Below are 21,538 nucleotides of genomic sequence, written 5' to 3'. Positions count from 1 at the left end.
GCCAATATTCACACTGAGCACTCTGCCTCCCCCTCTGTTGTGGCTCCCGCTCATTTATCTCACTTTCATTGGAGCCAGTTGTCCTGGGACAGCAAGCGTTAGAGATGTTGTCATAAATGGCTCCATGAAAGCACCTCCATATTTTCCCCTGGTGGCCCACCCGTTGTGCGTTCCCCATCATCCGCCCAAAACACATTTCCTGTATACTGTAGTTGTACATCTGTCAGAAGCCTAATGGTCCATACTGTTTCTACCTCTTCTGAGATGTGAAAAAAAAGAAAAGAAAAAGGGGAGACTTTTTTGACTGTGGGAAGACACGCTCTTGAGATACTTATCTCTTATTCACTGGCTCTATCTGATCTTTTCTTGCTCTCATTCATATTTGATTTCAGCATCACATTCGATTTCTCATCTCCCATCATATTTGTAAAGAGTTGAATTTTCAATTTCTCTCCAACTACCTTCTTTTCCCCCCGGACCTGTTCATATGAGTGAACGGCTTTACTTCATCATCTGGCTCGCATCTACTCCATGTCTTTATCCCGGTGCTTCCAAGCCAATCAGAGCATGTACTTCTGAGATTACATTTCCTGAGAGCCAATGGCGTCTCAAATTGTATTTCTGCACTGCTGGAAAGTAAGTAATCATCCCAGTCTGGCTGCTGAGCATATAACCAATCAGAAGTTGAAGGCTGTATCCGTGGTAACTTGGATATATAACATCCTTTATGTAACTGGCAAAGGTCTAAATTTACCAAAGTGCTGAGAATAACTGAGTGCAGTATTGACTGAAAGGTGAAGTTGAGGGTGATTGATCTTAACTATTACCTTACTGTAGGTGTGTATTGATAGCATGCATGCAAATAGAGCTGAAACAATTAGTCTATGAATCGACAAGTCAATCACAAAGTTATGGCAATTATTTTGATGATGATTGATTAACTGTTTTTACTAAGTTTCTTTTGGTTTTGTGAAGTGAAGTGAAGGGGCAGGACTCACGTAGGCTTCGTAGTCACAGGACTGAAAGATGAGCTTCTCGGGGTGATGCTGCCAGTACTGCACTGGAGTGGACGAGGTGGCCTCGTTGGGCGGACGCAACGTGATCGGCTCGCACCACTCGCCTGCCTGAAAGGATAACCAATAGCGCGTTAGGACACAAACAGGATCACACAGGATTACAAGATGGAGCTGGGCATGAGGGCTTGTCCTGTGTACTCCATGTTAACATAAATCGCTGGTGTGTAACTTCAGAACAGCTTTCCTTGCTTAACGTGGACATGCCTTTAAAAGGGCCACGCTACACAGAACATCCAAGGGGAGATTAAACTTTGATGAATTATGCTCGGCTAAATGTTCCCTTCCTTTACCTCAGTTTAAGACTCTCTGCTGCTGCTCATTCTTTCTTTAAACAAAGGAAATAACTTAATCCTATCTGCATACTTCTGAAATATCTGCAAATAACAATTAAGTTTTAAGGCCTTTCATTCTTTGGTAAATGAAACCAGATGACATTCTTGCGTGCGGAGGTATGCACACATCCTGTACCAAAGACCGTGAGTTTATGTGTCTATCCTTATCTGATTGCTTGTGTGTATAATTCCCGTCAGCATGTTGGTGAGGCCCTGTGGAGGTGAGAGCTTGTGAATAGATGCGATGATGTTGGATGATAATGTGCTACCTTATAAGGACCAAAAAAAATGCATTGCACTTGTTCTCCTGGGGTTTTCTTTTCAAGAAGAAAGAGGAGAGAAGATGAGGGAAGAGCCAGAGGGAAAAACATTTGTGAGGTAACCAATAATAAAAACCTGGTGACAGTCAGTGAAACGGGTAATGAAACTGGGAATTTAGTTATTTCCTCTTTTCTCTCCGATAGTTATCCTTCTATTCTGTCAAAGCGGACTCATCAATGCCACCTCAGAGTGTTGTTTCTAGAAAGGGGGGATACACTGTGACACTTCACTTCAGGGATTCTGCAGGGTAAACGTGTGTGTGTGTGTGTGTGTTAGTCAGCGTTGATATGCTCTGTGATTCACACAGGCACAAAAAGACCCTAATCATACTCAATCAAAACACAGCTGCTGCCTCAGATGTGTGCATGTGTTAGTGTGTCGGAATAATTGCACTGTTGCTGATTGGAAATCATAAAGTTAGCCTATAATTTTGCGTTTGGGTGAGAATAAAATTGACTGGAAAGTTGGAGATGTCTATTCTGAAAAGTGTGTCTTGGCTATGCAGAACTGTTAAATCTTTTAATGTTTGCTATCAAAGACAGACTACTGTAGTTAAACGTGTAACACAGTAGATTATGCCTGATTGCATCTGCATGCATGCCAAAATAACTGCAAAAAGTTTCACGCATACATTTTCACATTTACTTAGATTGCAAAATTTATGAGGGCTCTAAACTGCAGAGACGGCTGCTAGTGTCAGATGGTCTGCCTGCTGCAGATTATTAATAGTGTCTTTACACACAAACAGCCAGATAAATCACTTTTGGCTCGCATCTTGTAGCTATTAGGAACCAGAATTTAATTACTGAGATGGTTCATTTATGAAGATATATTCCACTGTCCTGATTAGAAATGTGATACTGCCTGAAAGCTCATTAGTTTTTTTATTGCATAGAATTTGTAAAATTAAAGGATACAACTTTATATCACCGATTTTTATTTATATGTTATATTATTTGATATTACAAGATAAGTCTGGAGCTAATTTAGATTATATTTTATGTTCAACAATCCCATGAAGACCAAAACCAACAGTGTGTCACTCCCTAATAAGTCTCAGTAATGTCCTAAAGCAACTGGGCACTGTAGTTAATAGTGAATGTTACTCAAACTGGAGGAAATAGTGTATTTGTTGGGGACTACTTGCAGCTGCGGATAAATACACATTTGGTGCTTTAGTGAGTGTTTATGGCAAAAGAGCGCTGTATGTGGGATTGAATAAATTACAGTGCCCGTATTCATAGCAATTAAGGAACTTGTCACCCAGCTCAACAGTGTGGCTCACTGATGCGTTTTTAATCATTTGGAGCTATACAGCGCAAAATATATGTTTGTTGTTGTTGACAAGAGGAATATTACCAAACTTATGCTTTAAGCATTCAGTCATCCAACTGTATCTCTGACCATTCATAATACTCTCCCCTCTCTCCCTGTCTCCATTCATCCCTCCATCCTGTCCTCCTTCCTCACCATGCTGACTTGGGCCATCTGTCGCTCCAGCTTGGATCGCGGCACGTCCTCAAAGTAGTTGTCATTGCTGCGCTGTCTGCGCCGGGCATCTGCCTGCATGATGAGATGCTGCACGTCCAGAGATCCGCCCGGAACCCCCGCCGTGTACGCTGCCTGGCCCACTGCAGGGCTTAGCTGGGGAGGTGTGTGGTTTCCGCCGGGCTCCTGGGACAGAAAGGGTGGGGGAGTGGAGGTAAAACAGAGACAGTTCATTCATCATTCATAATGTGCTGTGTCACTGCTGAAAGTACAATAAGTAGGGCAATTGCATTCACTGTGCACTGTCACATTTTATTTTTCAGCTATGGTGCCATGCTGCTGAGTACTAGTATCCTCAAATTCTTTGTAAAATCAGTGACAAAGACACTGTCCTGTTACTGGAACGTCTCAACTGCTCCATCAGTGTCTGCTTTGCCTGCTCACTGTCACTTTAAGGGACCGGATCCTTAAAGTGGAAAACGATGTTAAGTTAAGAGGCTTTTCAAGCTGACTGGAGACTAAAATTCCCCAAAGAATATGAACTTTCATATATTTTAATGATGTAATGGTTTTACACACTAGAAGGTCAGCCATTTCTCCTGAGAGATGATTCACTTTCAGGTGATTACATATGAGAAGAGTCTCAGTAGAAAAAGGCCTTTTCGTTCTCACCCTGAGCTTCGATCTGATTTGTCCTAATGCACCAAGGTGACAGCCACTATTTGTACTGGGTTACTGAGTAAACACACTGGAAGAAAATGCCGGTTACACACATCATTTCTCCCTGTATTGAGCCATACACAGTACAATCTTGCTTTTCCTCAATTACAAGCCAGTGGCACTACTTTTCTTGAATATTAAATTAGGGCGGAAACAACTAACGTCAATTAGTTAATCAAGAATCAAGCAGAGGTGCCAAACATTTGCATGTTGAAGCTTCTCAAATGAGCAGATTTGCAACTTTTTTTTATTGTGGTAGTATGTTCTGACTTTTTATCTATTCTTTTTTTGGATCAGTACATAACTGCACGTCTCAGATGGACAAGTTGAGTCACAGTGGACAGTTTAGGTTGTTTAAAGGTTCAGAAAGGAACCGAATCAACCAGGCCAACACATTCAGGGTCTAGCTTGGTTCAACATCGCAAAGAACAAGAGACTATTATAAGGATATTAGAGTGTAGCCCCAATGGGAGAGGGAAAGCCAGTTCCTTGAGATTAGTACCCAGGACAAGCCCGCAGTGAGGAAACTGCAGTGGGTCGGCCATTTTGTGCCTGTCGGAAAGATTTGGGTAATCAGTTGGGTAGTAATAGCCGCAGTAGGGAGGCTGTAGCTCCCTGAGAGAGAAACACTGCCATCTGGGAATGGACTAGTGCTTCCTTCCACTGATTAATTCATAATCATTTGAATCCACATTGGTTTCTATATTGCTGAGGGCCTTAGCGGTTCATATAACGTACTCACTGAGACTCACTCACCCTTAGGGAGATGGCCCGCGGAGGTTTTTGTGGGGTGTCTTCGTGTAGCCGGTCCCCCAATGAGGCAAGGATCCTTTTTCTGTGTCCGATGAGACTGATCTTCAATACCTGAATGAACACAGATATTAGACATTACACTTAAATTACATGCAGGGTAGTTTGGTATGTATTGTGCACAAAAAATGTTCATCGTGGTAGCACTGAAACAATTAGTCGGCCCATAGACAATTCATCATTTATCAAGAGAAACTGGCCACTGCACAGATATTTGCATCATCAAAAAAAGCTTTGATAGAAATCAGGAGTTTAAAGGCTTTGAGACTGGATGATAACATGATTATGTCAGCGTATGCAAAAGACAATGCATAAAAGGTAACAGATTGTCATCATCATCATGAGCCTCAAATGGAGAATAATAGTGCTATTCAGAAGAGTTCCATAGAGAAAAACACCAGCACTCAGGGAAGTGGTAATGAGTGCATAATGACATAAAATGCCCCTGAGCATGAGCATACATCATTATTATTATTATTATTATTATTATTATTATTATTATTATTATACTGTATAACTGAAAGGGCTTGGGCGACTGCATTCAAGCTCTTACATGAACAAGATCATACAGAAGGCCTTTAACGTTAAACGCACATATTAACTTGTATGAAGTTTCCTGAATAGGACGAACACACACGCACACACACGCACGCACGCACACACACGCACACGCACACGCACACGCACACACACACACACACACACACACACACACACACACACACACACACACACACACACACACACACACACACACACACACACACACACACACACACACACACACACACACACACACACACATTTTAGGACTGATTCAATTAATTGATGCTCCTTTAGTAGTAGTACACTGATTTTCTTTCAGTCAATTTAATAAGACAATATCCCCTAAAGCAGCAAAGTATCAGTGTTCATCTGAAAGGTAGACTGGAGATTCTGGTGGTTTCACAGTATTAGTTTATTTATATTTTGCATTTCTGGGCCTTTTTATAGGTTTACAGTGGCTTATTCTTCTGTCAGGACGGAGCACATGGAACAAAACAAAAATGCAGTGGATGGGGTTATTAATCTGAACTGATAGTTAGAAGGGTGTGCGGTTATAGAGGTCCTCTCTTGCCCTGACCGTAGCAGTGAACAATATTATATATTTTGCTGTTTATTAAAAAGTTACAGCAATTGTTTGAGCTATGCACTGGTATGAAAAATTCACAATGTAGATAGGAAATTAATTTGAACTGACTTGAGAAGCGAAAGCAAGCCGCACACCTTGAATATTATAACATCAGCCCAGAGTCAAGCTTTAGTGAAAAAATGCCCCCAAATCCCAACACAAACCTCAAATGTTGTGAGATTTTGCGGCTCTGTTTGCAGCGGCACCATCTGATAAAACATTATTACTGAGAGCTGAGAGTATTTACACTGACTGTCATGAAATGCAAATTCAACAACATCACATTGTGGCAAGTTTATAATAGTCTATTGATTTTCCCCAGGCGCTCATTACACAGATACAAACAAAGACAAAACACACATACACACTTGGACTCCAATGAAAGCATTCATTCTTACTCTGGTCACCAGGCGTCCACTGACTGTGCCAGTTACTGTTTTTTTCTTTTCTGAAGAGACGAGCTGGAACACGGCTGCTTTCTGCTGAGTTGCTGTTTGCACTGGTTACACCTTCTGGCACCCTCACATACTTCAGTACACAACAAACTGCTGCCTGGTTTTATGGGGCTGCCTCTGGAGGTCTTCCAATAAAGGTATGTGCGAGCGTGAGAGAATGTGTGTGTTTGTGTGTGTCTTCTGGGCAAAAGGTGGTAATTAGTCTCAATGCGAGGCCTTGCTGTGAGTCTAATGATTCTCCCAACAGTCTTGCTTTGAGTCAACTCACTTACACACAAATACTTCATCATTTCCCGCATCAATTAATGCTCCACATCTGCTTGAAACGTTCAAATACAAACTCACTATGAGAAGAGTGGTGTAGGATGCACATGGTTCTTTGTGTGTGTGCATAAACCCTACACTCACAAACAGAACATAAATAAAGCATCATGTGCATATATGCAAATGGAATGCAAACAACTGATATATAATGTATCAAGTAAGCCCAAAAATGTGACACACTTACTCTTGTTGCTTTCATTGCTTAGTGGTTTAATAAATTACAGTAAATAAGGAATAGTTGGATGTAAAAAAAAGAAAGAACAGCAGCTGCTAACGGGTTAAACTGCATCCTACACTGTTATCTGCATGGAAACAATGTATTTAACTTGTTAAAATTAGACGGATCAAAGGGAAACAGAGAGGAGAGCTGGGACTAGTGGGTAGTGGAACTAATTGGCATGTTACGACTGCCCCGTGCTCCCTCCACCAATTTTTATTCACTCATCTTTCCCCTCCTATCCTCCCTCTTCTCTCTGAGTTTACCAGCTCACTGTCTCTAACACACTGTCCTTTATGGACACACAATGTCAGTCACACTACAGCATCTGTGCCTCCCTCTATCTGTCCCAGTGGTGATTGCTCTAAGACTGCAAGGCTTCCCCTCAAACGTCACCAAAAAAAGAAGAAGAAAAAAGTGGTGAAATACGTACTGCTGTGTGAACATTTCATTGACTAAATACGCACTAGAAAGCCTTCATCTTTTGTTTGGAATCAGCTACTTATAAAAGGTAACCAGCGCAACTTCCTTCTCATTCATCCCCACAGCCCCACAGCACTTTACACAGTCAGATTCTCAGCTTCTATTGACTTCAATGTGGAAGCGTAGAGCGGGTTGTTCCACTGCAGAGAAACTAGACAGTCATTGGATAAATGCTGGGCTTTGTCCCACACATCGGACGTTCAGTGTCTGGGGGTCTATGGGGGCAGTGGTCTGGCCCGGACACTTGGCTCCTGCATGATGATTGGATGAGCTGTCTGAGGCGGAATCCTTTTTGATTGACAGCTAAATGAGCGAATCAGCGATCTCGAAGAATAAACCTTCATCGGAGCATTTTACAAGTTTTTCATTCCGTTGTTCTGAACTGATCCGGAGACTTTACCGACACCCAGTGACTTGTCTGTTTTAAAAACGACTAGCGTTGTGTTTGGCGACTCTGTTCTGTCACTCTGCGGTTTCTTTCCCCAACGAGCAGCGGCAGCTGGGGAGCTTCTCCCCCCGTCACGATCACTCACAGTCACAGGCGGTCACACTTCACAGTAGCCTGGCGCAGCAGCTCCAGCTGGGCCAAGGCCGTTTAAGCACCCTAGCTCTGCTGGCCATTAAGAGGACACTGGTCAAGTCCCTAGAAAAGAAGCCTAGGTGGTATGACATGGTCACAGATCATTGGAAAGGAACGAAGGGTATAATTTACTGATAAATAAACAAACACATTTATGATGTAGGCCTGAAAAAATTACTCCTTGAAAGACCAGAAGCTGCCACTGCTTTGTACTACTACCATGACATTGATTCGCTGAATTTGGTGCATTAAGATTTTTTTTTTTAGGTTTTTTCAGAATAATGTCAATATTATAAAATGAGAAAATGTGAAGGTGTTGTATCGCGTCACCAGTACAAACAAAATTACACTTGACTTAATACAGAAACATTGCTGATGGCATTTACTGTACATATTTGTCTCATTCTCAGGCTTTTAGCTTTAAATAGCTCTTTTCCAGTGCAGGTTCTTGTAGCCACAATTGTCAAAATCAGGAAATGAACATTAGCAATTATATCGACGAGTCAATAGACCAAAAATGTACTGACAATTTTAGAGTCCGTAGATTGTTTAAGCTATTTTTAATCAAAAGTGACAGCCTCTCAACTGTGATGAGTTGCTGCTTTTTTGTCTTCTGTGACTGTAAACTCAATATCTTCCGGTTTTGAATGTAGGTCTGACAAAATGAACTGCTTCATCTTGGGTTTTAGGAAGTTGTGACTCATTTCTTACATTTTAAAAACCAAATGATGAATGGATTTGCTGAAAAAAATAATCTGCAGACAAATCCATAACGAAAAGAGGTTGCAGCCTGAATAAAAAAATATCTCCAACAGTAAAAAGAAAATAACACTCACCTTAAAATAGTAAAACAAGATTGCAAACTAGTTTTTTCGTCATAAGTAAAATATGATTTGATGACTTTTGACTAAACTATAAAGTACAAAATGACCTATTTTGCCTCATGTAGTAAAGCTTATGAAATATTAATTCTCTTGCTTCTGCGTCTTTCCCAGTCTGTCTCCTGAGGGGTGATAGCGTGACACCAGTCCTCGAGCTGCTGCTTCATCACATACAAATACACACATACTCCAGAAAGAGGACAGTAATTGACTTGCACAGTGCGCATCTGTGTGTGTATCTGTGTTACACTTTTGTCTTATGCAACAGCATCTACTTCAACTACAGTAGAAGCCTCAACCTCAGCCTGGAGTTCAACTGTCACCATGGCAACACAGAGCCGCACCAGTAGTCACCCACACACACACAAAAAAAAAAAAATATATATATATCCACATGCACGTTGATGTGTTCTCTCTCACTCACACTCAAACTCACACACACACACACACACACACACACACACACACACACACACACACACACACACACACACACACACACACACACACACACACACACACACACACACACACACGCACACGCACACACGCACACACGCACACACACACACACACACACGCAAACAGCTGTTTCGGAGCCTGGGGGAGAAGATTATATTGTTATCTCTAAATGGATGAGAATCTGAATGCAACCCGACCATTATTCTTAAAACACAGACTCACGCTCTCACTCTCACTGTGATGCTTGACTGCAGTATCGCCCATTTGCATTTAAATTATATTCATAGCAGCTGCATATACTAATAGAAGTGTTGAGCTACCACGGCATACACCCCGCTGCACCCCTTTCCTCTCTTTCTATCAATTGCTATCACAGTAACCACTCATTCATTTAAACTCAACTATATTCAAATCAACTCAGAGAGCTCATAGAGTTGACACGGAGTCTCTTTGCTTTGTATTAGTGATGTCACTGAGTGGCTACGAGGGTTACTTAGCCTCTGGTCTCCATTTTATTACCTTAGTATGAAGTAACTTAGGACGCTGTTTGCCTTCAGTGTCTGGCTGCGTTGCTGTGTTTGGGTCTTATGTGTGTGTATGTGTGTGTGTGTGCTGATCAATACAATAATCCTGTTAACAGTCCTGTTAGCCCGGACTGAACGGGCTTGATTAACGGATTAGCCGCCACACATACTGGTGACTGAGCTTTGTTTTCTCACAGTCATCTTCTCCCTGCAGCCTGCTGTCACTTCACTGCAAAAACTAACCAAATTATCGGATTGCTTGACATTTAAATTAAGGCAGGGCGAGAATTCAGTATGTTAATTATATCGTCTTTCAATGCAATCGATAGCATGAAAAAAAACAGATTGAGACACAGATGCAGAATTAGCTTTTCTAAACTGACAATAACAAACACATTAAGTTGTTTTTCTCAAATACCTGAGGGAATATAATTTGAAATTGCAGGGTTTTTTTTCTTTTTAACAAACTTTAAATGGTTTACCACACAGTTTTAATGTGATTAACATCAGCTTGATTACATGACCCATGATTACACATATATGAAAGTCCTTCTTCCAGGATAGATATTGTTAAATTGATATAAAAATGTCCATCATATATAGTTTCCTGTATCCTTTCTACTGTGATGTTGAAAAAACAGCGGTTTCTTAATATTATAAATGTCATTTGGATGCTGCTTTATGTTCTGATGTTCTAGTTAATGCTAATTTTGCACTAAAGCTTTTAACAAAATGAGTACAAATCTTTTTTTATTCCCACAGGATTATACAAAAATAGGCTTTACCATATGGTTATTTCATTATACTCCTTATTTATGAAAGTACCAGAAAACATGCTCAACTGTGATTTACGTTGTTACCAAGATATGGCATGACCTATATCAGGATAGAAGATTTTAGCCATACTGCCCAGCCTTAATTTTAATATTTGTGTTTGCATGCAAGTTATTTAATTAAGCAACTGAGATTATTTCTCAAATCAAATCAGATTTTGACTCATCCTCTTTCAAGATGCTGCTAAATTTGGGTAAACTTCCAACAAAATCCTAAGAACACACTGACCTCCTTAAACACAAGAGGGACTGACTGAATAATGACGACAGCTGCGACAAAATGACATATTTTGCAAAGAAACCAGTGCAACAATAATGGGGTATGTGGTAAGTGTCAGTAATTGGGAACATTGACCCCGACCTCTCTCATTCAGGACACTGGAGACAAAAAGCCCTTTCTCTGGTTCCTACTGGAGGGGAGGTTGGAAGGTGGTCGGCTCACTGGAGCATAAATCCCAGTGAGGGAACCAACAGTCCACTCACTGTCTGTGCTCAAACTAGCACATCCTTTTAATGATGGAGAAGGAAGGGTCTGAAAACACTTTCATTCGCCTCCCTGCTCCTGTTTAATCTACATTGATTCACCTAAGTATCCCTTTCATCGCCCTCATATCCCTTTTCACTCCATATTCTGTCCATATTCGGATTCCCTTGACCTCAGATTACCTCTCATCATCTGTTCTCGCCTCTCCCATTTTGTCCTTACTTTCACTCCCCTCTCGCTATAGCCAGATGATAGAAGGAGAAGCCACAAGAGAAAAGAGAATAAATAGTGGGAGTCTCAGTGATTCGTCCCAATAATAGCAGAGGCTCTTCAGTCGCACATTAAGAGAGCTTCTTCTCTTCAGCCTTGGCATCTGTAATGCAATTGGTCCATCTTTGTTTCAGCTTTGGCTGTGTATCTACCTTTTCCAGGCTCATGTCAATATGACCAATCCCCTCTCCCCCTGCAGACTATGAGGTGGTGACCCCTGTAATATAACAGACCCCTGAAGCCCCCAAGGCGTCGTCTGCTAATGGTGCGGTTGGGGTTCAACTCTTTGAAGAATCCTACATCGATTTTTCTAGATCAAAAACTCACTGGCGTAAGGTTTCTTAAATTGCCCGGGTCAGAATACATTACATGCCAATTGAATGGTACTATTGATCAGCAAATAGCCTATGTCTGTCTCAGTGCCTTCTTAGAGGTTGAATACAGGGCTGGGGCGACCATTGAGGACATCAAAGTCACGTGCTCTGGAATATTTTTGAGAATTTGGGGCATAAAGGCTGATTCTGATATATTTTTTAACTAAATATCCCACTATTTTACTGAATGAAAAAAACACATATTTAAATACACTAATAAAAGTTCACACTGTTTATTACAACGACATACTTGTCAACGTATTTCTTAACCATACAAAGCTCAAATATAGAAAAACATGAGCAAAAAAAGGTGTTACAGGTAGCACCTAGCAGGGCTCTGTCCGAAGGTAACACAATCAGACCCTCTTACGTTCAGTTATTAACACGCTGTGTGTTTTTTTTTTAATCCGTACAACAGCGAAAGTGTAGAGATGACAATTGAGAGATTTACGATTATGTGCCTTGACTGGGAGCAGTTGCCAGGCAACCAGTGCAGGAATAGTGCACCGGAAATTCCTAAATACTAGATAGTAGTATACTAGACAATTGTAGTGAATTTGGTTTGTGACTGTGGCTGGAATTTGGACTTCAAACAGCTTTGGTTGAGTAATATAATTACTACAGTCATGGAGTAAAGAAGAATAAACATTAACCAACAATCATGCCTGAGGCTGTAGTACTAAATCTGTTAGCTAAGATGAAATATAAAGGGTTTGGTATAGCAAAGCCTTGATGTGATGTGGATAATGTGCACGGCACACGCCGAGTGTGAAAGCAAAGACATTCACAGCAACAATGCTTGGCTCATTTTTCACCCCGATTATTGACGTTCTTCTTGCCCTGAATACTTTATCACAGCCAGCCACCTTTCTCATCGCTCCATCTCTCACTTAATGTGTGTGTTGTTTGGAGGTGGAGCCTTTCAGCTGGAATGATGAGTATCGATTCGCCTGGACCCTCAATAGACTACAAACACACACTCAAACACAACTGTGAGCTAGACTGGGATCATGACAGTGAAATCAGGTTTCAGCTTCATCTATTCAGAACCATAGCCGCTTCTACATACAGCCATATACATATACATAAATATATACTAACACACATACACACACACATACACTACACTACACTGTGCCAGTGGGGGGGTGGGGCATCAGAGGCAAACCAGAGACCACCGGTTGCCTAGCAACCAGAGAGCGGAGGGGAGTTGCAGCCAAGCGTGATGTGTTGAAAATGATGTCCAACAGGGACCAATAGGAAGGCTTGTTTCAGTGCTGACTGAATAGGCAGCCAATGAGAGTGGGCCATTAATATGCCTGCCTACATGGAGACAGATATATCTCCATTAATAGCAAGAGAACTGTAACTATGACTGGAATCACAGGCTGTGTGTGTGTGTGTGTGTGTGTGTGTGTGTGTGTGTGTGTGTGCGTGCGTGTTTGTGTGTGTGTGTGTGCAAACATTGCCAAGAGCTGCAAAATCAAGCTGGAAACAAGATCTCTCAAAGCTTTTCTTCTGCACACAGACACACACACACAAACACACACACTCTCCTTGCCACTATGATATGATGAGAGAGGAAATGGTGTAAGAAATTTTTCTGGGTTAATAAATACTTCAAAGCCCCTAGATGTAACCAGTTTTCACACTGCAGAGGATCACAAGCTCTCCTAAGGCACCAGGCTGTGTGTGAACACTTATGTGTGTGTGTGTGTGTGTGTGTGTGTGTGTGTGTGTGTGTGTGTGTGTGTGTGTTTATGAGTATACTATCTGGGTGTTGGTGCTTCCAAGAGTTTATCCACCTCTAGCCTTTTCAAACTGTAAAAATGAAAATTTAAGTTTCACAGAAACATTAATGAAAATTAATTAAAACTCAAATGGATTTGTATTTAAATTTGTACTTTTTTACACGACCACGAGATATGAGAAATGAAGGTGCATTTCTTTTATCACTAAGGCTGCATTTCCCACTTTTAAGTAAATGCCTTTTGTCGATCATGCAGCTTGCATGATGTGCATGTTCACATGAAATAACACGGTTAAGGTTGACTTGGCAACAAAGAGAGAGCCCAGTGGGGTGATGTTTACATTATTGTTGTTGTTTGACACTTCAGAGGTATAGAAGGGCTCAAATACAACAGCTGCTCGCGGTCACAGTCAGTGAGGTGTGGATCATACAGCACACGCACTATTGGGGGGAAACGGTTCCAGACACAAGATCAGGTTAATAGGATGCTTGTAGCAGCCATATGTGAGTCTGTGAACTCTCTGCTAAGAGACAGCTTTGGACCGGATCACGCTGTGTAATGCCCTCATGCTTCCCAGTGAGTGAGAGGAAAAGTTTAAAATGAAAAGAGCAACCGTTGAATATTTTTTGCCGTTGCTTGTCCCAGCAGCAAATGCAAGAAAAAAAGGATTAGCCAGTTGTGTAATAGACCGTAGGCGATTTGAGAAGCGATGCCATTTCCCTTGTTAGCAAAATGACCAAAATTCATGCCTCATTGTAAACTTGCCATCCCCTCTCTCCTTCATGTAGCAGCAGAGAAAGTGCATGGGCAGAAGGGTCGTTCAGCTGAATATTTTAGTCTAGTCTGCCTGAGTCATTGATCCGTTATCTGACTGAGGTTTGTGCAAGTAAGAATCCATGGCCCCCACCATGACTCTGAAATATCAGTCGCCTAACTGTGTATTGATAAATCCATGCCGCTGTCCGTGGTGCTGAAGCAGCAGACGAATTTGTAATTGATACAGAACAACGCTGTAGAAATACAGAACCAAATGAGTCATTCATGAGGTATTTTGCTAGTCCCAGGTGACTGCTAAACAAATCACCGACTGGTTAAGGTGCCAATTTCCTATATACTGTATAAATACTGTATATAGGTTTTTGTGCAAAGTACTTTCTATATTTCTAGTACCTACTAGCTAGTTTAACACTAGTAATTTACAAAGCTGTTGTGTCTAAATAGTTTTTTTCCCAAAACATCTTCAATCATCCAATCAAAATTAACTTTACTTCTAATCGCTGTCAATGACAATGTTTTTATTTGTATATACATATAAGGAGAAATTTGGGTTTGAGAGTAAGTGATATTCATGCAGTTTAGAATATGTATGTATATTTTGATTATACTTGTGAAATGCAACTTAGATCTCAGTTTACATTGGTATTAAACAGCATTTCGATCATGTGTTAGGTCGGCCATATTTCAAAGTACTTCTCTCTTGCTATTCAATCTAAACGTTATCTAGGCGGATGTTAGCTTAGATAACGTTGGCAATTGTTGTTTAGTGACGTGTTAATCTACACTTAGTAAACACATTATAACGAGGCTTAGTTCTAAATCACAAAGGCCACATGATCAGTATTAGATATGTCAAAAAAAACAAAAAACTGAATCAAGCCACATGAGAGCAGCAGAGTAAATACAGCCCAATATTACAAGCGGCCAATAGTGAGCTATAGATAGACCAAACCCAGAGCAAGATGCCATGTCCTTCTTGTTTTGAGGTTATTCAAGATGTCACTCTGACATGTTTATACACACATACACGAAGCACAAAGCAATTTCAAGACTTTAAGCCTCAGACACCTTACTTAACCTGCCGATGAGTACCAGCCGCTGATTTATTATCTTTGTTCCCTGCTTTGTAACCTGGCTCGGTCCCAAAATAAGATGTCAACACTGATTATATAAACTCCTTAAATATGGATGTGAAATAAAATCATTTAAAACGATAAATCATTTAAGGACTTATGGAAGAGTTAGCCAAAACAAAAAGGAATGAAGAAAACCAGTTGCGTTTGTGAAAATACTGGTTGCGTAACCAAACTGATATTTAGAGTTCAGCGCACTTAGCATAAATACGCTGGTTGCTGTATGTTGAAAGGTTTTGTCCATTAAATGTCTCTTTCAGCATCATCTATCATGCTTTGGTTTCTCTGGGCTGCCTACTGACTAATGCCGGTCACAGAAGGCGAATCTATGGTTGTGATTCTCCGTGGTGACGATTCAATAAACAGAGGCAGGATTATGATTGATCGACCGGCGTCGGAGGTAAAAAGCATCTGGCAGGATCTCCAAACTCAATCTTTCTGTCTGCCCAGGCTGTTCTTCAGTAGCTGGGAGACGACAAATACTTCTCTTTCCGTCGTCCTGCTGGGACCTGTCTCGTCCTCTCCCTCTATTTACCTCCTGCAAGGTCCTCACTAAGTTCACTTTTCAGTCGTGCACTATAACTGCTGCCTTGTTTTCCATCATCTTTGTTGGAATACAAGTCCAAACAGGCTCGAAAACATTAACTTATCATACAACCTGCCTGTTTGACTCTTTTAGATTTAGGACAACTTAAGACCAAGTCAGCAAGCCTTCAACTGTTTGGCATTCACTGCTGGTTCAAATGAATCGTCACTTTGAACAGAAAGTAGGTATAGAAAAAGTAAAAGATTACAAGCCTCAAAACAGTCATCATATGACAGAAGATTAGCCTTCCTTGTGCTAATAAATGTTTACGGCTTCCCCCGTAAATTGGGGTTATCACTATAAACTGTACTCTTACAAACTAACAGTCTCGCTCCCTTAAGCAAGTTTATTCTTTCTCCGTCTCGTCCCAGATTTCACTTCTCTCCCCATCTTATCAGAGTGTGTTAGTGCATGCAAATGAGGATAGGACCCAAATTAGGGCAGCAAATGCATTTGAGTGGGTCTAACTGTAGTTGTAATAGCTGTTCTTTTTCTCTGCTTCACTTGACCCAATCTGGAACTACAGAAAATAATTGTCACGTTCTGAGCTGATTTAATTTGTCTTTTGGAAAGTCCCGTCACACGTAACGCATTTGAGAACTCGGTCCAATTTCTGTCAGGGATTTTACGTTTTTTTTTGTTATCAGAAATACACAATGTCAAGAGAAGTCCTTACCATCCGAGTAACTCTCACCCTGAGAACATAATTCAAATTTCCTTAAAGATTTATAAGCGAAAATTCAAAGGGAGGAGACAAGAAGATGAAACACCACATGCTGCTATGATAATTGTGGAATAATAAACTTATCAAAGTCCAATGGATGCTTCATCGCCTCAACACTGAGCTCATTCTCTCAGGTGGCTCAAGGACACACTACACTCCCACACACAAAACGCACAAAAACATTTCTATCTAACTCCTGCACACACACGCAGTCACACAGCCGGTAAATTAGCCTAGTCAGCAGTGTTGATTGAGCGGCATGGAAGCATTTCATATGTCATGATCACCTGAGCCTCCCCGAGCATTAAAGTATATAAATAAAACAGCAAGGGAAGAACAAAAGGACCAATGGCTCTTCATCGTATCCCTTCTTTCTATTTCTGGATTTGAACAAATATCCCTCTGTTCCTTCATCACTCATTCCCTCCTCTGTCTATCAGCGGGGTTACCTACCTCTCCACAAGACTGGACTTATTCCAAATGAAATGCTGAAGAGTCGTCCTCAGTGTGCGCTCCTCTCTGTTTTCTGTTCTCACACTCTTCTCTTCTTGCTCTTTGCTGTTGCTTTCCTGCTGTCCAAGACAAGTGCGTCCTCCTTCTTCTCCTCCTCCTCTTCTTCTTCTTCTTCTCTTCAGCCACGCTTTCCTGGCTTTACTCCTCGCCTCCTCACCACCAGCTTTTGTCTCCCTTTCTCTCACTCTGCAGATTTCCAGCGCACACCAACTCCTCCTCTTTCTTCAGCTTGCGGCAGCCAGACTACATCTCCTACATGTCTCTGCCTGAGCGCTCTCTCTTTCTCTCTCTTTCTCTCCCTCTCTCTCTCTCTGCACTCGCTCTCTTTCTACCCAGTTAATATTACCCCCTCCTCCTCTCCATCTCGTCACTATGGAGATGCTGGGCCCGTACAGAGACAAGCTTGTGCTGGTTCACAAGGAGCGTAAATGTGTTTGTTTGAGTGCAGCTTGAGTTGAAACAGTTCACTAATAATGGTAATAACGGTCACAATAACTTCAGTGTAAGATAGTTCAGATAAACTACTGAAAGTTATTGGGTAAGAATTAATAATTTAACCTTATTGTAAATTCCCATTTCTTTTTATTTTAATTACACAAGTTCAAGGAATAACACCAGATTAAATAACACAAAAAGAACAATATAGAATGAAAGCAGAAATAATTAGCAGAAGGGGGAGGGATTACAAATATTTGCAATTATAGCGAGCTACAACTTCCCATTGTAGCGCCGTAAGTGTTACTGATACATCAAAGAGTGCAATATAGTAGCAAAGATCAATCGTCAAGTTGCAAATCACCAAATTAATCGCCAACTGACGATAAAAAAATAAAAAAAACTGTAAAAAAAAATCTGATTCCAGCTTCACAGACACAAATACCCACTGGTTCCCTCATTCCTCCGCAACACCAAACTGAATATCTTCCAGATGTGGACAGAGCAAGACACTCAATAGACAAAAACCACCCGTCTCCAACATTTTACAAGCCAAAATAACACCAATGGACCAATTAGTAAATTGAATGATGAAACAATGAAAACAAATTGGCAGCTGCAACCCATTTCCAGTCATTGGGCTGTGCTAAGCTTACTGGCCAATGTTGCTATGGAGAAGTAAAACACATCGATGTTGTTGTTTTTTTAGCACAAAACACCTCCCCATAGTTGTTGAATTCATCCAAAATCCAAATGTGAACTAATTCTACAAATTTGCGTTTGTCAGATTAAGCTTGCTGGGAATCAACGTTCGACCTCCCCCCTTATGATTCTATGTATACAAGCTTTTAGTTTTACCTTTGATAACTTATCAAAGAACCACATTGTGTTGAATGCAGTTGCTCATCTTATTTTATTGATGATTCAACAAGGAGATGGTTTTTCAAAATTATTTGTCAGAGCATTTTAGGGTTTGATGCCCATCCAAGCCTTGGAAGTGCTCCAACTATAAGTCATCTAACATTGTGTTTGTAGAGAATGAAAGGGAATTAAGTCTTCCACTTTGCAACTCTATGTTATTAGGGTATCACGATTCTGTTCACCTACAGACGCAGACAAGTTCAGACATTCGGCAGGAAATAACTCCCATTTGTCTCTTTTGCAATGTTCCTTTAGGCCTCATGTACTTTAGACCAGCGTCATCACTGAGCAGGCTTGCGTAATATGTGAATTCATGCGGGACTTTTCAGCCATAACAACTAAATGTCCTTCTTATCTGGGTAAGAAATCAAACATGTTTGAAACCTGACTCACTATGCGCGCTCTTGAAAAATCTATCAGCTGACTTCAGGACTCAACTGGGACCACATGAGAGCTTATGCAAGTACATGTTTGCTGCATTTTATGTGTTTATGCATGAGAGGATATATTCGTATGTGTGTGACTGCGAGTGACACATAAATGAAATCCAACCCTGCAAAGCCTGACGTCATTCTGCCTATTTCTGTCCTTGAAAAGAGTCTACTTCTGTGATCCAGGAGGAGAAAACACAAAGATAGCGCATGAGTCACCCTCATCGGCTCCTCTCTAAGAAACACCATTAACACCTAGAGTATAGATTTCAATAAAGTAGATATACCTTTAATTGTAAATGAACTCGAATCTCTACTTTATCATCTTAAGGTCCTTATAGTAGCTGTTCTGGAAGTCTTCATCATGTCGTAAGGTCTTCATCACGAGTTTGCCCGGTTGACATGGAATTGTAAATGTTTGAATGTCCGGTTTCATTTAATCCTTGTTGACTCATAGTTGAAAACAGCAAATAAAGACAATGTTATAAGATCGAGAGCACTAAATGGACTTGAGCAATTGCTGCCAAATCCAACAGAGAAAGAGCTACGTATTGCAGTCTTTTCCAAGGTCAAATTCAAGCACTTTCAAGCTCCATTTTTAAACTTTCCCAGCACCTTACAGCTGTGGTAAACGCCATATTTCTACAAACACATATTGAAAATGATTATTTTACAATCACATTAAAAGAGATGGTATTATGCGATAAACAACTAAAACTGTGTTTCGTAAACCTGAAGGTTAAGACATTGAATTACATTTATATTCTAAAGATATTTGTTGTGAAAGAAATGTGGATAAAAGAGAATTTTCAAGTACTTTTCAAACCTTGAAAACACAACACAGAGGGGTTACGATTCAGTATAGTGCAATACTATAAGCAAGGCAATGTATTAAGAATTTAAAAAAATCCAATTTTAGGGATAGGCTTCATTCTTATGTTGGTGTGGAAGAGTCAAACGGCTGTAGATTCTTTACAACACTGCTATCTAGCAGTAAACTATTAATTAAAAATCAATACAATTAATACAGTATCATAAAACATAATACCTTGATACTCAAGTGTATCAATATTTTCTTATTTGCTTATAAGGATGGAAAGAAGGAGATGCTTTTACTCTTTTACTGACTCAAGACCAACAGCCTCACTCTGCTTGCATCAAAATCACGTAGAAGTGATTTTCAAACTTACTGGTAATATTATCTCTTATTGAAACACATTTGGAAATACATCAAAATTACTTTTACCCTATACGCTTCAGGCTTAAAGCTCTCGATGGCTAAAATCCTAGATTTGAGCAAGCATCAATTTGAATGAAAGCTTTCAACCAATTGCTTTCCGTTACCGTAGCGTTAGGCAGAAATAAAAGCAAATCAATGACTCTCTCTTTAACTTTATACGAAATGAATATACAGAACTTAAACAATCCATCTCCATTAGTAAATCCTGAACAAATGTCTAAAGAGGGATTCATCCAATCCTGTTGTTACCGACAGAACTAACAAGCGAGGATGTTGATTGTGAAGCAGCAGACCACAGCAGTACTACTGAGCCAAAGGTTCAGGGTGCGCACGGTGTAGGTCACACAAATTATCTCCTGATACCTCCCACACTATCTCCACCACTGTAAGCGCTACAACAGGAAGTGCAAACGCCAAATAAGGCTGCAGGAGAGCGAGATCTGCAGGCAGGGACGGTGAAGTACACTACAGTCCTGAGGCAAATCCACCCACATAGAAGCTACTACTCACTCTCTTTTCACACATACTGTATGTGTACTGTATCCTCGCACATTTCAAACGCATCAGACACGTATGAGAGCCTTCAGTACAAGTGTGATACAAGTATGTGACAGCCGCACATGCATGTAGGTTCCTTTTTGGTGTGAAAACTCATGAATCTGTGATAAAGCGCAGTAACTGTGTGTGTAGGTCTTATTGTATGATATATAGGGTTTGATCCTGCAGCGTCTAACGAAGGCAGGAACCATCTGGTATTGGGATGTGAGACAATCTGTCCATTTGGAGAGGTGACAAAGAAGGTGATAAGCACAGGAACATGACACACACACACACACACGCACGCACACACACACACACACACACACACACACACACACACACACACACACACACACACACACACACACACACACACACACACACACACACACACACACACACACACACACACACACACACACACACACACACACACACACACACACACACACACACACACACACACACACACACACACACACACAAAGTATTTGGAATTGTGTCAGGAAAAGGCAATCCAGTACACACACATGCACACAAACACATTTCATTTATACCAAGTGCACATATCTCTAGTCTCTATGGTAACTACTAGCCGTCATGGCAACAGAGTACAAGCTGTAGAAGAAAGGCTGAACTCTCATGATTGTCCTCAATTTATTTTGGACCCCTCGTACAGTTA

General features: G+C 40.8%; 1 protein-coding gene across 5 annotated transcripts in view; it reads right to left on the bottom strand.

Moving 5' to 3' along the window:
- anks1b (ankyrin repeat and sterile alpha motif domain containing 1B) overlaps window positions 1-21,538 on the bottom strand; it is a 228,943-nt gene that overhangs the window by 15,433 nt on the left and 191,972 nt on the right. For 4 of the 5 annotated variants that reach the window (XM_083935409.1, XM_083935411.1, XM_083935410.1 and 1 more), the window contains exons 20-22: window positions 4,694-4,801; window positions 3,200-3,403; window positions 999-1,124 (exon numbers count right to left, since the gene is read on the bottom strand). In XM_083935409.1, the coding sequence (XP_083791535.1) occupies window positions 999-1,124; window positions 3,200-3,403; window positions 4,694-4,801 (438 nt within the window). Of the gene's footprint in view, window positions 1-998; window positions 1,125-3,199; window positions 3,404-4,693; window positions 4,802-17,229; window positions 17,463-21,538 lie in introns of those variants that run through there. The other variant, XM_083935413.1, reaches the window with a different exon arrangement.

This window comes from Echiichthys vipera, assembly GCF_963691815.1.
Source record: "Echiichthys vipera genome assembly, chromosome: 20".
NCBI classification, from domain to species: domain Eukaryota; kingdom Metazoa; phylum Chordata; class Actinopteri; order Perciformes; family Trachinidae; genus Echiichthys; species Echiichthys vipera.
This window is presented reverse-complemented; position numbering and strand designations above follow the sequence as displayed.